The sequence below is a fragment of the Oncorhynchus gorbuscha genome, linkage group LG10, assembly GCF_021184085.1.
Source record: "Oncorhynchus gorbuscha isolate QuinsamMale2020 ecotype Even-year linkage group LG10, OgorEven_v1.0, whole genome shotgun sequence".
Classification (NCBI taxonomy): domain Eukaryota; kingdom Metazoa; phylum Chordata; class Actinopteri; order Salmoniformes; family Salmonidae; genus Oncorhynchus; species Oncorhynchus gorbuscha.
In genome coordinates this window covers 11821609-11839572 of record NC_060182.1, presented here as the reverse complement: position 1 = coordinate 11839572, position 17964 = coordinate 11821609, and the positions used below count along the sequence as shown (strand labels likewise).

General features: G+C 39.2%; 1 protein-coding gene across 1 annotated transcript; it reads left to right on the top strand.

Moving 5' to 3' along the window:
• Positions 1-226: 226 nt before the first annotated feature.
• Positions 227-17217, top strand: LOC124045546 (scavenger receptor cysteine-rich type 1 protein M130). Its single transcript, XM_046364902.1, has 18 exons — positions 227-314; positions 3833-4144; positions 4875-4994; positions 5598-5804; positions 7147-7362; positions 7656-7970; positions 8445-8750; positions 8947-9240; positions 9693-10019; positions 10140-10454; positions 10894-11193; positions 11895-12170; positions 12307-12606; positions 12915-13049; positions 13674-13787; positions 15602-15766; positions 16015-16238; positions 16483-17217. Exons 1-17 carry the CDS (start codon positions 257-259, stop codon positions 16188-16190), a joined length of 3936 nt encoding a protein of 1311 aa, XP_046220858.1. The 5' UTR covers positions 227-256; the 3' UTR covers positions 16191-16238; positions 16483-17217.
• Positions 17218-17964: the final 747 nt, after the last annotated feature.

The following is a 17964-nucleotide window of genomic DNA, read 5'->3' as shown; positions in this document are numbered from 1 at the left end:
CTACAGTAAAATGTAACTTTATTTGTCAATTTAAAATTATTCTGTCAAATATAATATAGCTTTATCAAAGTGTGTAATTTCTTGAACTCAGAATACAGTAATGTAATAAATAGCGGGATTATTGGAGCTACATTGTATGGCGTTTTCAAGGTGTGGTGACAAAGATGACCTGTATTTATAGTTTAAGGAAATGCAACCCTTCCTTATAAACCAAGGTAGTTTTTCTCTGCCTCATTTTCTCTGTTCTGTTGTGACTATGTGGTTCCTCCTACTGCTCTGGTATGCATCATCCCCACACGTGTCCTCCACTCAAGGCAAGTAGAAACTTTGATTAATAATGGAAGTCAATAGGATAGGAAATGTACTTTATTTAAGGGATATGTAGCCTTCTTGGAGTGCGTTATAGATAATATAAATAACTGAAACAAGTTCCCTCCATGCATTTACAGTTCCGGACAAATATATTGGTACCCTTGCACCTTTCTTAAACAATTTCCCTCCATGTATTTACAGTTCCGGACAAATATATTGGTACCCTTGCACCTTTCTTAAACAATTTCCCTCCATGCATTTACAGTTCCGGACAAATATATTGGTACCCTTGCACCTTTCTTAAACAATTTCCCTCCATGCATTTACAGTTCCGGACAAATATATTGGTACCCTTGCACCTTTCTTAAACAATTTCCCTCCATGCATTTACAGTTCCGGACAAATATATTGGTACCCTTGCACCTTTCTTAAACAATTTCCCTCCATGCATTTACAGTTCCGGACAAATATATTGGTACCCTTGCACCTTTCTTAAACAATTTCCCTCCATGCATTTACAGTTCCGGACAAATATATTGGTACCCTTGCACCTTTCTTAAACAATTTCCTATTTCCTCTAAATTCAGTTGAAATTGAAAAAAAACATTGTTGCTAAATGTTCAACATTGCAGAACAATTTTAGTTGTTTTAAAACTTAAGTTAATTTTTTTTTTATTGATTGAGAAAACTAATACTTGGTTGTATGGCCATGATAACTACTGACAAACATTACTTGTAGCCATCAATGAACTTGCTGTACCGATCTGCTGGAACTTTGGCCCACTCTTCAGCTGCAAACTGCTCCAATTCTGCAATATTTGAGGGGTGCCTTCCACCAACTGCTCTTTTCAGAACAGGGATTCAGATCTGGACTCAATGCTGGCCACTCTAGAACAGCGTTTATTTTTTGAACCATTCTTGGGTGCTTTATGATGTGTGCTTGGGGTCATTGTCCTGCTGGAAGACCCACAACCTTTGACGGAGACCCAGTTTTTGGACACTGTGTTAAATATTGGACTCCAAAACACCTTGATAATCTGCTGATTTCATGATGCCTTGCCCCCGGTACCAGAAGCAGCAAAGCAACCACACAGCATTATCAAACCTCCTCCATGTTTGATTGTAAGGGAGGGTGTTATTTTCTTGTAATGCTCCATTAAGTTTGTTTACATAGGAATACCCCAATTATGAAAGAGACACAAGAAACCCCAACTGAATTCACATTAACAAGCCTTAATTTTATGTGGACAGATGAAACAAAATCAGAGCTCTTTGGCAATACAAATCAGCTCTATGTTTACTGACGACCAAATGAAGAATTCAAAGAAAAGAACACCCTCCCGACAAGCAAACATGGGGGAGTTTCGATAAGGCTGTGGGGCTGCTTTTCTGCCTCTGGTACTGGGGACCTTGAATGTGTGCAAGACCTCATAAAATCTACAGACTATCAAGGTGTTTTGAAATCAAATGTTCATCACAGTGTCCAAAAACTGGGTCTCCATACAAGGCTGTTGGTCTTCCAGCAGGACAATGACACCAAACACACGTCAAAACGCACCCTGGAAGGGTTCAAGAAGAAACAGTGGACTGTTCTGGAGTGGCCAATGTGTTAAGTTCAGGGCCTCGTTTCCCAGAGCATTCGTAGTGTTAATAAGATCATCATTAGAACCTTCTTACGATGTCTTTTTCGTAGCCGAGGTGTTTCCCAAAGCCTTCGTTAGTAACATGGGTCTTAAAAACCTTTACACATCTACTAGTGCTCCAGACCATCCGTAGAGCGGCCAGGGGGGCATCGTTAGATGCTGTTTTTGCCCTTCTGCATCACTTTATTTACAGAAGATCTCCGCTAAACATAGAATCCAGATGTCTATGCTGTCTGTGTGACTGTGACTGCCGATCATTTCAGAACAAAGTTGACTACAATTACAAAGTTGACTACAATTACAAAGTTGACTACAATTACAAAGTTGCCAAAAGTATTTGCAATTGTTACAAATAAGTGATGGATAAAATTATTCTTCAAATGAAAAATCGAGATGACGGCATGAAAAGATACGCAGGCTATATGGGCCTATATGGGCTAGTTCAATCATATTGAAATACATGTAACGTTCAATCAATTGAGTTATATTTTGCGACTAGGCTACTGTCTGAAATGTTTCACCTCAATGTGTTTCATGATGTGCCTAGTCTGTGATTTAGTGCATTATTATTGGTTAAACATAATGAGCCTTCTCAATAGCCTATTTGAAGCCTATCTCTCTAGGGTCATTTTCATCGCTTTTCAACCTCATTTTCAATATCTCCTGCACAACACTAGGTTCTACATACAGTGAGTGTACAAAATATTAGGAACACCTTCCTAATTTTGAGTTGCACCCTTTTTGCCCTCAGAACAGCCTCAATTCGTCAGGGCATGGGGCTCTACAAGGTGTCAAAAGCGTTCCACAGGGATGCTGGCCCACGTTGACTCCATTGCTTTCCACAGTTGTATCAAGTTGGCTGGATGTTGTTTGGGTGGTGGGACATTCTTGAAACACACGACGGGAAACTGTTGAGCGGGAAAAACCCAGCAGCGTTGCTGTTCTTGATACAATGTCAACTTATTTTAGAAAAATTCATTGAATTATTTAAGAAAAGTGCAAGAGTGACAATATATTTAGCCAGAGCTGAATTATTTCTATAAGATGTTAACACTGGAAGTAAATTGTCCAACAATACATACAATATCCCTTCATAGTCCTACAAAGTATTTATTAATTATAGAGCATACAGATGTGTCTGCATTAGGCATTGTTCTAAATGAGTAAATCAATTATTTTGTATGATTTTTAAATGTATGTTATTAATAATTATACAATTGTTGTCCTGGATTTTGGTTTAAAAGCTTATTTTTTTGTTGTTGTCTAATCTTAACCTGTTCTGGATGCTTTTAACAAGCAATCAAACAAGCAATTTTGTCTTTTGAAGAATAACAATACCAAATACCTACTGCAGAGCCAAACAGAGTATATTCCTCTATCATATCAGATTATGAACATTGTACCATATTTCTACCACATTCAGAAATTGGGGCTAACCTTTTTTTGGTTAAATAGCTAGTAAATTAAGATTTCCCATTTACAGTAACCTAATAGCAGACCTGGGTTCAAATATCTCGATTACTTTAAAATACATTTCAAAGTAAGTATTCAGATGTTTATTCTAAGAGACAAATAGTTGAATATTGGAATTCACTTTGGAAATAGACTTGAAAAGCATTGGCAGACAAAGACTCAAATACATCCCTAACCATTTATCCTAGGTTTTTGAAAATAGTATTTGAAATAAGTATTTGAAAACACTTTCAAATATTATTGCAAAATATCTTCAAATACTTCCAATAGAAGTAGTTGATTTGGGCCTCATTATTGAAACATACTCAAATACACAGAAAATTAGTATTTAAATAAAATATAATCTACACATGTATTGAAACCATAGGTCTGGTTGTTAGTATAATATCTATTTTACTGTGCAGTGGAAGACAGGTTGATCCTGCAGGGTGGGGATGGTCCATGTGAGGGCTATGTTGAAGTCTTCCATGATGGGAAATGGGGTATTGTTGGTGACCAGAAATGGCAGCTGAATAATGAGAAGGTCATCTGCAAGAGCATCGGCTGTGGGACATCCATAAGCTCTAAAGACATTCTGTTGAAGAAGGTTAGGTCTACCACATGGATGAACGAGGTGGAGTGCAATGGAAATGAGAAGTATCTATGGGACTGCATGTTTCCTGGGTGGAACAGAAGCTCTAATACCAAAGATACAGTCAAAAAAATCACATGTTCGGGTAAGTCTTCTTTTGAGTTATTTACATATCCTGTTGTGTATTGGTAACTCTATCAGGTGGTGATTGACTCCGCTGTCCTGGCGTCGTGAGGGAACAAACTCATTATTCAGCGTCGTGAGGGAACAAACTCCCTCACGACGCCAGGACAGCGGAGTCAATCACCACCTTCCGGAGACACCTGAAACCCCACCTCTTTAAGGAATACCTAGGATAGGATAAGTAATCCCTCTCACCCCCCCCTTAAGATTTAGATGCACTATTGTAAAGTGACTGTTCCACTGGATGTCATAAGGTGAATGCACCAATTTGTAAGTCGCTCTGGATAAGAGCGTCTGCTAAATGACTTAAATGTAATGTAAATGTCAGGTGCGATATTTTACTACATTGACAGACATTCTTTCTTCCCCTTACCTCCACCTATCTTGTTGTTCTTCGGCTGTTTGGTAATTTACTTATGTTAATTGTTGGCTAATACTGACTCCTCAATATTTTCTGTGTCACAAGGCCGATGCCTATATGATATACCAAATACCGATATTTAAAAAGTTGTGCTACTAACTTTGATATTTAGCTAAATTACTTTTTACATTATCTGATTGTCAACTCGAATATTGAAAATATTGATTTTATTTTGTGTTGTATTTGCATTATTTAATTCCATAAGTTAAACACAAAATTATGCATTTGAATTACATTTTGAGCCTCACAAGTCATTTTTTTAAATCACCAGATAAGATTCAGCTTGAGCTTGAGAGTTTGCCTGGGTTTAGATGTGCTGGAACTCTCAGGTACAAAAAACTGTCAATGGGGAAGGCCAAAGAAACGGGCTACTTTTGTAATCCGACATGGGGTAAGAGCTACGTCTTGTTGACTTCATTTCTGATGGTAGCAATACATACTATACTTTTTAGTTTTAGTTTTACCATTCTCATGGGTGAAATATTCATTCATCGTTTTTAGTCTGATTTGATTTTGTGTTATTATAAATTACTTTACAATTTGGGACCCATGACATTTTTTGTTAATATACAATCTAATTATACTTTATATCATTTGATAACAATTAACTTTCATTAGAACTTACTTTATATGCTTAATTAGGTTGTGCAAGCAATCACTATCCACATTTTGTTTTAGGTAGTGAATAGCAAAACTACAAATGTGTCAATTATCCAGGATGTTTCCTTTGAAGATATTTCTTCTTTATTTTATAAAAATGTATTTCAAGTAGTATGGCTAGACTGTGTGAGCAGTGAAAACAATAGGCAAAATTGTATTTTATTTTTTGGGGGTTATGTGCATTTGCATAATTGCAGAAAATGTGTTTTAAATTGTCAAAACCAATTCCGGGGAGATACCCAGGACCCTCATCTACTGTTCATCTTCCCCAATATCTACAGCACAATTTCACCCTTGGGTCGTAACACATGTCTGTTCTTTACCTCTGGCTCAGATAAAAAGCAGGCTGATATTGTGTGTGAACATCTCAAATGTGGCCAATCTAAAGGTCTCCCATCAGCCAGAATGTTCTCACAAATTGAGAATCATGTGGTCCTCAAACCTACACATTGCAGCAACACAGAGCATCAGAAACATATCTGGCAATGTATAACCAGTCCTAAAGTGGTATGTACAGAACCTGTCTCCGTGATTTGCTCAGGCAAGTATTTCATATTCACCTCACCACATTCACTGCTCACAGTCATTGATCTTACAACCACTATCTTCTAATCTCAATTGTTTCATATAATTCTTACACTGTATATGTGATGCATTAAGGTGCTTTAGTGTCTAACTGTTTGCAGATTTCACCGTTCACTTTTGGGGTTACATTCATAAGGTTTTGCAGTGCTATTCCCACTGAGTAGTTAAAGTTAGTGGAGGTCTTAGTGGAACAACCTGGTCTCACAGCATTTCATATTATTCTGTACGTAAAATCCATGACACTCCGTTTAGTCTGATATCTTACGTTTCATACGGTATGTATTAATTTGTGGATATCCATCACCCATTTCGTATGATATGTTACGAATTACAATTTGTATTATATGGTACGAATTTACCAAACGCATGATATGTTACGAATTGTAGCTAGGTGGCTAAAGTCCAGTCGAAGCTCACATCAACTACAAGACCATGGTGCTTGCCTACAGAGCAGCAAGGGGAACTGCCCCCGACCTTTAGGCTATGCTTCAACCTTACACCCCAACCCTGGCACTTCGTTTTGCCACCTCTGGTGTCCTGAAACAACACGTGCACTTGATTCCCCTCCACCCCCCTAATTTCTAGCTTTGACTCTGATAACTACTTTATTGAGGAAAAGTGTACTTACTGTTGTTGGCAATTTATTCTTCAATAACACAAACTCCAAAGCAAATGAGGGGGAGAAAAATAGGTTTATTTGAGAAGGACAAATCAATATGTTATGCTGGGAGATAGATGGTCAATGTCCCCTGTCCTGAGCTTTTCTCCACCCAACAAAGGAACAGGATGCCATTTATAACCCTCCACCCTAGTCTGGGGTTGACCAATGAGATGTCCTTGCAGGACAATTGGCCAATGGCCAAATACCAAGTATCCTGCCCCAGACTCAATGTACAGACTCAATGTACAGAATGTAGCACACGTGGCTCTCAGGACTGACAGCACACATATTCTAAACAGATGTTGAACTGAAAACCAACTCCTATTGATCGTTAATCCCAGTCCTCTCGTCCTCCGCATTGTGCATTTATCTTCAAAATATTCTTATACTGTGACTGTGATATGTGGTTGTCCCACCTAGATATCTGAAGATGAATGCACTAACTGATTTAAGTCACTCTGGATAAGAGCATCTGCTAAATGAGTCTGATATCTGCCAGTGCACTATGATCACCTTCTGATGAGACTAATTTAACATCATATACTGTCTATGTCAACTCATTTTATAAAAGTGGAACGTTTAACTGTTACCTTTGTAAGTGTAATTACAAAAACAATGTATGATTTATGTCCAACAGATCATCACAACTTTCGTTTACAAGGTGGAAGCAATGTCTGTTCTGGACAGTTGGAAGTGGAAGAGGATGAAGGTGTTTGGAAACCTGTATGCCAAAGCCAATACAAGCTGAACAAATCAAGTGATGCTCTGTGTTCACACATGCGGTGTGGCAAAAGTCACAGTCAGGAAAACATGGTCTGTGACAGTTCCAAAAACATCTCACTGGATTGTACAGGTAAAGATCTCTAAGGGGTCAAATTTTCATTCTTTGAGACAGCGCTACAGTGTCTGCAAAAATCTGCAAAAATTGGCAAAAATCACAAATGTTCTAAGGTTTTGAATCACGAGCAAAGCTTTAAATAGGAAATCTTAAAAAGGGAAAAGGCTATCAGAGTTAAACTTATTTAGTGTATGTATCTAATTTATTTGATGACCAAATGCTGCATGTTTCTGTTTGTTGTGCATGGGGGGAAAATAAAATAATATCTTTCTAGAAGTTTTTGAGAATTATTGTTCAATGTGCTTCAGACAAAGTCAACATATCCCTGTTGAAAGATGACCAAAGCCAGAATGTCAATCATTGTTTTGGGTCAGTACACTTCAACCACTCTGGCACCCTGGAGGCTGTGTGTTCTACTAATTGGGATGAGAAGGATGGACGAGTCGTGTGCCGAGAGTTGGGTTGTGGAGAGGTTGTGTTAGTCGGCTCTGGGAGTAAAATCCAGAAAGATGGAAAGCATGACCTAGTAGATTGCAAAGACTCTGAGGCTTCACTGTGGCACTGTCTGGCCATGCATTATAAGAACCCAACCTCATGCAGGAAAGCCAGTGTCATCTGCTCAGGTACTATACATTACACAACACAGAAACGTGAGAGCAGTAGGATTGTTTTCAGCATTGTTTATAGAATTGCAACAACATGAAAAATATGTGGAAAACTATTACCACTATTTTGTTCATTTCAAATGCTATATCTAAAGAAGTAGAATTTTGGTTTCTAATCTTCAAAAGGCAATTGCACATCTGAGCTATCTTAGTAGCAGGTGCATGGTAACAGCCGAATAAGATGAGAAAAGAAGAAGGACGCACACTGCTCTTGCTCGTATCACTGCTCTTTATTCAGCTTGACGTATCGGCCTCAAGGCCCTCTAGGAGCAGTGATACTAGCAAGAGCAGTGTGCCGCCTTTATCTTCTTTCTCATTGGTTTATAATTTTCTAATTTTCGCATTTTGTAATGTGCTAAATTGTAGGTATGTTAATACTTGAAATAATATAAACCGTTTTTCATACTCTTTTCCCCTGACATTGTTCTCCAGGTAGTGTGAAAGTGCGTCTGTCAAATGGCCCTGGGAGGTGTGCTGGAAGAGTAGAGATTCAGCATGAAGGGGTGTGGAAGAGCGTCCGTGAAAGCAACTGGAAGAAGGAAAACTCCAAAGTGATTTGCAATCAAATGAGTTGTGGTGATGCTTTGGCTAATACTGATTCCTTCATTCAAGGAACAAGTCAAGTATTGAACAATGAGGTGATCTGTACTAGTAACTCTAAATCTATCTCTAACTGTATCAAGTCAACCAAGAAACAGCCACAACAACAGGATACAAACAAGATGTTAATCTGCCAAGGTATCTGGTTTTTTCCTTTTTGTGCATATTAAACTTTACAGTTTGTTATGGCAAGTTTGTTTTAATCATAGGTACACTTTTACCCAAATATAACTATTTTCTGCTTTGATGCTGCAGTTGAATATGGTTTGTTTAGGATTACATGTGTTTTACTGATTGGTGGAACTTTTCCCCTGCCTCTCTTCTGATTGTTTAGAGCATGCGGTGGTGTTTCTGACGGGGGACTGCTCTGGCAAGGTGGGCATAGAGCAAGCTGGGAAGACTTACTGGCTGTCTGGGTCTAACGCCACTTTTGATCGTCAAACTGCCATGGTGGTGTGTCAACAGATGGACTGTGGGGATGCTACTTCATTTACCTTTGAATCCACTAGTGGAACCACTGATTTGTGGAAATACTCTTACAACTGCCTGGAAAGGAAAAAATCCCTTTTTGACTGTGAGCGGAGTGAGCATCTGTCAAACCACAGTATAGTCTCTGTCGTCTGCTCAGGTACACAGCATTCTATTGACAAAAACATTTGACATCCCATTCCATCCCATCCCATTCCATTCCATCCCATTCCATTCCATCCAATTCCATCCCATCCAATCCCATCCCATCCCATTCCATTCCATTCCATCCCATTCCATTCCATCCCATTCCCCATTCCATCCCATTCCATTCCATCCCATTCCATCCCATTCCATTCCATCCCATTCCATCCCATTCCATCCCATCCCATCCCATTCCATCCCATTCCATCCCATTCCATTCCATCCCATCCCATCCCATTCCATCCCATTCCTCTCTCTCTCTCTTCTCTTTTCATAATGGTTGATTCTTTTATTTTTCAAATGAGAATAACTGTATATGATGATAAAAGGTGATGGTAATAATTTGATAATAATACTAATAGTAGGTCTTCATGGTGTTCCTCCTTATCTCGGGCTTTGCCCTGAAAGGTAGTAAAACAGTACGCCTGAAAGTTCACACTAAAGACGAGGGAGAATGCTGGGGAAAGGTGGAGGTGTGCCTCGACGGAGCGTGTGGAGGTGTTTGTGAGGATGCCTGGACAGATAAGAAGTCTGAAATGTTGTGTAAAGACTTGGGTTGTGGATCAGCCATCTATCCTCTGTCCTACCTGAGAAAATCACAATCAGCTTTAGACAAAATCACCATCAGCAGTGTGCACAGAACCCAGCAGACAACTAACATCAGTCAGTGCAACATGGTCAAAAACATTGACCAGTCTTACTGTAAGGACAAGCCAGCCTATGTTGTTTGCTCAGGTATTATCATGTAACAGTCCCTGTTTTCCATTAAATCCATATTTTTGTCATTTTATTCTCGCAGTATTTTGCTAATGCATGATTGTTTAAAAAAAAATGTATGTCATTATTCCAATGCAGGAAGTGTCAAGACCAGGCTAATGGAGCATAGAGAGAGATGCTCGGGTAACATACAGGTGTTCTACCAAGGAAATTGGAGCCCTGTCTGTAAGACTGCCCTCAACAACAAAGATGTCCAAAACACTATCTGCCGAGAGCAGGGTTGTGGACATGGTGTCAAACCTCTCTCGTTCTTTGGCCCTTCATCTGCAAACAGTGGGGCTGTTGTGTCAGGCCTCACCTGTAGTGCAAACAGCAATTCTTCAGCAGAGTGCACAGTTACAGTTACTAAGACCAACAACCAACAATGTGCCCTCGGTGGTCTCCAATGCTCTGGTATTTTGTTTGTTTCTATGTTTTCAACACTGGAGTCAAAATAAGAGAATATATTGTAGAAAGTTTACAACAATAGCTATACTTTTTAAAACTATTTACAATCTCCATATGAAAGTCATTATGTACAAAATAACTCGTTTGTCTTTTGTAAAAAGTATAGTTTGGGGCCCTTGCATTCTTAAAACTGTATTTGCCTGAGGGTTTCCTCACTTATCTTTGCAGTTTAGTCATTTAGCAGAAACACTTATGCAGAGCAATTTGGATCAAGTATCCTGCTCAAGGGCAAATCCACAGATTTTTCAACTAGTCAGCTCTAGGATTTGAACCAGCAACCTTTCAGTTACTGGCCCAATGCTCTTAACTACTAGGCTACCTGCTGCACATGCTTTGCTGTGTTTAACTTGGCCCAACCTTCACTGTGCCTTGTGTTATTTCACAGAATGGAGGAGAATGATGTTGAAGCTAGGGAACGGGACTTGTGAAGGGTACGCGTTTGTGTACAATGAAGCAGACAGTCGGGCTGTCAGCAGCGATGGTTGGACTGAGACAGAGAGCAAGGTTTTGTGCAAAGACTTGGGCTGTGGAGCCTACATAAAACATACTGCTAAGGAAAAGGCAGATTGTCATGATCTTTTGTGGGGGAAGAAGTACAGCTGTAAAGGGGAGAGAAACAGCATCTGGGACTGTGAACTAAACGACAGGCCCTCTCTAAACCAGTCTATCTACTTACAGTGCCAAGGTAAGATACTGATCAAATAATTGTACAAGACAAATAATTCCAAATTCTCTCGCTGATAATGGTGTGATTTTTGCCTGTGCATATCTTTATTCCAAAATGACAACATTAGTCACTGTAGAAACATATACACAATGAGCCTTAGGCCCCACGTGACACCCTATATCTATGAACACAGGGGCGATGTCCCAAATATCTCCCCTTCATTCCAAAGTGTGCACTTGTTCACTCCCCTTCACTGATTTGAAAGGAAAATCATGAAACTTCCAACATGAAGTAGGGAGATATTATTGGGACGTACCTAATATATTCCTGAATGTACTGTATATTTAAGCAATAAGGCCCGAAGGGGGTGCGGTATATGGCCAATATACCACAGCTAAGGGCTATTCTTAGGCACGACGCATCGAGGAGTGCCTGTACAAAACCCTTAGCCGTGGTATACTGGCCATATAACACAAACCCCTGAGGTGCCTTATTGCTATTATAAACTGGTTACCAACTTAATTAGAGCAGCAAAAATACATGTTCTGTCATAGTATGGTCTGATATACCACGGCTGTCAGCCAATCAGCATTCAGGGCTTGAACCACCCAGTTTATAATACCATATAAATGATGTGGTATTTAAATTGCCAAGATTAGTGATGTTACTGCTGAAGGACTGAGGCGCCTATATGTTCTTACACCTATGTTTCCCCATAGATAATCTCACAGCAAGCCTGGGAGAAACAGGTAACTGCTCTGGGAAGGTGATGCTAAATAACTTGCCAGTGTGTTATGATAACTGGAGTGAGAGTCACTCCAAAATAGTATGTCAAGAGCAGCAGTGTAGCAACAGCATCTCATTCGAAGAAATCGACAAAGGAAGTGGAGGTGATGCACATTTCGTCAGCTGCATTGGATCGGAGTCCTATCTCGGACAGTGCAAAACAAAAAGAGGAAGGTGTGGTAGAGGATTGGTTTCTGTGTCCTGTGCAGGTAAGAGTTCAATATTAACATTGAAGACGTGTAGATGACAAGCGATAACTAATGGTGTCATGAATGCAGTAGTGATGTTTCCATAACAGAGGTTAGCAGTGCAGTAAATTGTGTAGCTTTATCATTTATTTTTCAGGTGGTGTGAAATTCAAGTCAACTCAGAAATGTGGAGGGAACATTAAGGTATTGTATCGAGGCACCTGGGAGTCGGTATGTCTACCGAATTTGTTCTCACAAGGTGGATTACTTTGCAAAGAGCTAGGATGTGGCATTCCTCAAACTCTCCAACCGGATCAGATTGAACAGTCAGAAGAGGAAAAAGAAGGAAAAATAATACCAGAGACATCTCTCAAATGTTCCACTGAGAATCGCAATTTACAGCACTGCGTCATTAAGAAGAATGAATGTAAAACACCTGGTGTAATCTACTGTGAAGGTACTGCAATGACCACGCCGCCATTAGTTGTTCAAAGTGCTCATTTCCAATGTTTCAGGTTGTAAGTAGCTATAGCACGATGTAGGAGGTAACCTTGTTTTCAGATGTGTTGCTGACTGTGGAGCTCTATCTAGCTATAGAAGGGCAAAATATTTCTCTCATTTTTCAGAATTGCTTTTACCAATTAAGTAAAACTCAAAACACTCTTACTCAAAACACTCTTTCTCTAAAATCTTCGATGGACAAAATGTGTACAGTCTATGTCTTAAATTACAATATTTCTCCCCAATCACGTAATATGATTTCAGGTTATCCAATCAAAGTGCCCATTCCACCGATCCCCATCAACAGGTATGTTGGTCTTTCCCTCGGAGTGTTGTCTCTGGTCATGGTCGTTGCCCTCTGTCTCTTCATGCGAAGACGATTTGTAACCAGGTTCAAGTGTAAGTGCAATTTCAACGGCTGATAATAATACTGTAGCGATTTACCAACTAAAGCCACTTACAGTAAAATAGCCAAATTGAAGGACACCTTTGTAATAATTTGTGTATCTGTGTAGTTTTGTCACAATTAGGAAATTATCCCAAAGTGGTATAGATCCTAACCATAGATATAAGACTCATTGTTGTATCTTTGCCATTATAGCGTCTGTGGCGGCATGGGCAGCGCCATTGAGGCTATCTCAATTTTAAAGTATTCAATTGTCTTCTTCTTCATTGGCTGATTGCTCCCAATTTATAGGAATCCCCACCCAGTTGACTACTTTAAAATGGTGGAAGCCCTCAACGGCAATGTCCATGCTAAAATAGGTTATATTCTTGATGAGTCCTCTATCTATCTCTATGTCCTAAACACATTTCAAATGCATTTGTACAATTGAGCCACCACTAGAAGGCATTCAGTGAGCACTTTGACAACATGGTCTAAACTAGAAACAACAACACATTGAATCAAATGTTATGGAATATGTGAAAACAACAACTTGAATGCATTTAAATATATGTTCTTAATATGTATGCTTTGGAGAGACTGAAAATGTTTTAATTAGTGTAATATTCTGGATCCAGCAAGATTCTCAATGAGAAAAGTGTCTGCTTTTGAGAGTGGAGACTATGAGGACGTGGAAACCAACGGAAGTGAACTATTTGGACCAATGGAAATGAGAAATTTGAAAAGCCACGGTGAGTCCATATATATATATATATAATATCAACAAAACATGATATAGTATATAAATGCAGTGCTTAGTGTAGCAGAGAGAGAACCTTGTTGAATGACAGGTCTACAGGGCCTTTGGAAAGTATACAGACTTCTTGACTTCTTCACATTTTGTTTTACGTTACAGCCTTATTCTAAAAAATCCTCAAATCCTCATCTACGCACAATTACACATAATGACAAAGCGAAAACAGGTTTTTAGAAATGTTTGCAAAATTATTCAACTTAAAAAACAGAAATACCTTTATTTATAAGTATTCAGACCCTTTGCTATGAGACACAAAATTGAGCTCAGGTGTATCCTGTTTCCATTGATCATCCTTGAGGTGTTTCTACAACCTGTGGTAAATCCAGTTGATTGGACATGATTTGGAAAGACACACACCTGTATATATAAGGGCCCACAGTTGACAGTGTATGTCAGAGCAAAAACCAAACCATGAGGTCGATGGAATTGTCTGTAGAGGATTGTCTCTGAGACAGGATTGTGTTGAGGCACAGATCTGGGGAAGGGTACCAAAACATTGCTGCAGCATTGAAGGTCCACAAGAACACTGTGGCCTTCATTGTTCTTAAATGGAATACGTTTAGAACCACCAAGACTCTTCCTAGAGCTGGCCGCCCGGCCAAACTGAGCAATCGGGGGAGAAGGGCCTTGGTCAGGGAGTTGAACAAGAACCTGATGGTGACTCTGACAGAGCTCTATAGTTCCTCTGTGGAGATGAGAGAACCTTCCAGAAGGACAACCATCTCTGCAGCACTCCACCAATCAGGCCTCTTTGGTAGAGTGGACAGAGGGAAGCCACTCCTCAGTAAAAGTCACATGACAGCCCGCTTGGAGTTTGCAGCCCTCTTTGGCCTGAATGCCAAGCGTCACGTCTGGAGGAAACCTGGCACCATCCCTACGGTGAAGCATGGTGGTGGCAGCATCATGCTGTGGGGATGTTTTTCAGTGGCAGGGACTGGGACTAGTCAGGATCGAGGGAAAGATGAACGGAGCAAAGTACAGAGAGATCCTTGATGAAAACCTGTTACAGAGCACTCAGGACCTCAGACTGGGGCGAAGGTTCACCTTCCAACAGGACAACGACCCTAAGCACACATCCAAGACAATGTAGGAGTGGATTCGGGACAAGTCTCTGAAGGTCCTTGAGTAGCCAGCCAGAGCCCAGACTTTAACCCGATTGAACATCTCTGTAGAGACCTGAATATAGCTGTGCAGTGACTCTCCCCATCCACCCTGAAATAACTTGAGAGGATCTGCAGAGAAATGGCATATATTATATATATTATATATTATATATTATTATATTATTATATTATCTGCAGAGAAGAATGGGAGAAACTCCCCAAATACAGGTGTGCCAAGCTTGTAGCGTCATACCCAAGAAGACTCAATGCTGTAATCGCTGCCAAAGGTACTTCAACAAAGTACTGAGTAAAGGGTCTGAATACTTATGTCAATGTGATATTTCAGTTTTTTATTTGTAATACATTTGCTAAAATTGTTAACTTGTTTTTGCCTTGTCATTGTGGGGTATTGTGTGTAGATTGATGAGGAAAAAAACAATTAAATTATTTTTAAAATAAGGCTGTAATCTAACAAATGTGGAAAAAGTCAAGGGGTCTGAATACTTTCCGAAAGCACTGTATATGACAGAAGGGATAACTACTGTAATGATAAGGGGTGGAGAATGGATCACTGTAGCTGTCCTAGTCAAATGACGTGCTGTGTTGCTGTACCATCACATCCCTCTCTGTATCTCCGTTCCTACAGAATCAGAGAGTGGCGGAGACAAAGACAATGGCCAGCGAAGTACTGCGTCTTCCCTGTCTTATGATGACATTGCTGAGGAGGAGAATGTCCCAGCTCAACCAGCATCTAGTGGAGAAGATGGAACCAGTAGCCCAGGCCCAGGTGCTGGACCTTCTGCTACCCACGGTAATATAAAGGTCCAGCTCAGTTACATACATGCATACATGAATGTGTTGTGTCTTTGGTCCTGTGTGGCTCCGTCGGTAGAGAATGGTGCTTACAACACTGAGGGTCTTGGGATTGTTTCCCACTGAGGTCACACATGTGAAAAATGTATGCATGCATGACTACAAGTCGCTTTGGATACAAAGCGGCTGCTAAATAGCTTAGATTATAGTATTTTAAGGTGTTGCTCTGTACCACATTTTTTACAGAACATGCTACCTACGAGGTGGAGGAAGATCAACAGGAGAGCTATGATGATGTGGTGTCAATGATCACGCCAGCTGAGACCAGAGAGGAGATTGCAGAGGTCCATGAGAGACCCAAGCCCAAATGCCTGGCGATCCATGATGACGAGGATTACCTGGAGCCTGATGGTCAGAAGTGAGCAACGTGGAGGCTTGACATGATCTGTTGTCGAACGGAACTATGAGAGGTGATTATGGTGTTTTGATGATATGGTTTATATTGGCATCATTGAATGATATACATAATTGTTTCTACTTTATGAAGGAATTAGCCAGTAATTTATCATTTTAATCAATAATGTAAAATTACTACTGTTTGGTTGATTGAATTTGACAAAATAGCAAAAACACACATTACCACATCAAATGTCATCTGAAGGTTATTAAATAACCCAGTGTGTCTCTCATTTTGATTGTCTCATTGGTCTACAGGATCCCAAAGTTGGAGGAAAAAAACTCACATTCCTTCATATAATATCGGTATTTCTTTTTTATATTTAAAGATACAATTATTCAAATTTCTTGACTTTTTTTTGTCTAACATTTGATATTGCTTCAAAAAAAAAATCTGTTTTGATTAGTTTGTTGTGCCATGGCCTGTAAAACAGAACTGATTGACACGGAATCAATAGTGTCTGTCTCACCACAACACATGTATTCATGAAACAGGATCTTGAAATGTGATGTTTCCTTCCATGAATACCTGCAAAATGAACTGCTTTTAGTGAATGCATCAAAGCTCATAGCCAACAGCTGTTTTTCAATCTTTTATATTGTACTTTTATTTTAAATGACTACTTTTACCATTTATAAACGTAACATTTGAAACATTTTGTATTTTTAATTGCAGTCGCATTGTGCAAAAAAAATAATGTTGTTTTTATTCTGATCTTCAACTTAATTTGTATGATCTTACATCAATAATAATATTTTTCTTCCTTTAGAACTTGTTTAATGTTAAGGATTATAATGTATGAATGTAGTAGTTAAGAGCTTGTCTGTCTTTTGTTTAAAACATGTCTGTTTTTTTTAAATCTATGAAATCATGTTTGGGATTTGGTGACTGAATTAAAGAATAGTATCAATAGGTGGGGAAAAATCAGTTGATTTAAACTTTAAAAATTAAGACATTTGAGATGATGATGAGATAAAATATATAATTAAGAATACTGGCCCTGATTATGTGATTAAAATGTCTGATTGTTTTTATTATGTAATTCACCTTTGACAAAAATGAAAATGCACTGATATAATAACATACACTGTGATGTCAGTATTGTGTTGCTTTGTAATGAGATCCAATTATTGGCTTTATTGATCCTGTCTTGTTTATACAACATTTCACATGAAATTATTCAATTGAAGGTAATTATATAGTATATGGTTTTTCCTACATATTTTCAAGGTGTACAATGCTCCAAAAACTATTACAGTGTAGAGAAGTGAAAACAGTGAAGGGACATGCACATACTGTAGGTAAGAGTTGACAATACTGTGAAAAAGGACAATAAATGAATCTTAGTTAGACTGTAATATTATCTACCGTAAACACGGACTGACTGGAAACAGGATCAGGTGTTCAAGACATAGGAGATTGCTTTGGTGTTGTGTACTAAATTGTATGTTTTTGAACAGCTATAGTTTGATACACAGCATAAAAGCCATTTACCATCACATCACATTCTCTCAGGCAATCAAAAATGATTCTGTGACACAGCCTGTTACACCTACAAAAAAAGATTCCCATGACCAGCTATGGTGTTTCTTATGAAAATACTGATATATGTTGTCCCTTTACGGCAGACATGTGCAGTACAACAGCATCCCGTAACCCGTTCAGAGCATTACATGCGATATCAGGAGTTGTTCCGTGCCCATTGAGGTCCCAGGACTGAGGATATACCCAGTGGGATT

Coding starts and splice junctions, on each gene's coding strand:
- LOC124045546 (XM_046364902.1), top strand. CDS start 257: ATGTGGTTCCTCCTACTGCTCTGGTATGCATCATCCCCACACGTGTCC. Junction 12,171..12,306: donor GGTTTCTGTGTCCTGTGCAG/GTAAGAGTTCAA, acceptor TTTATTTTTCAG/GTGGTGTGAAATTCAAGTCA. Junction 13,788..15,601: donor GAGAAATTTGAAAAGCCACG/GTGAGTCCATAT, acceptor CCGTTCCTACAG/AATCAGAGAGTGGCGGAGAC.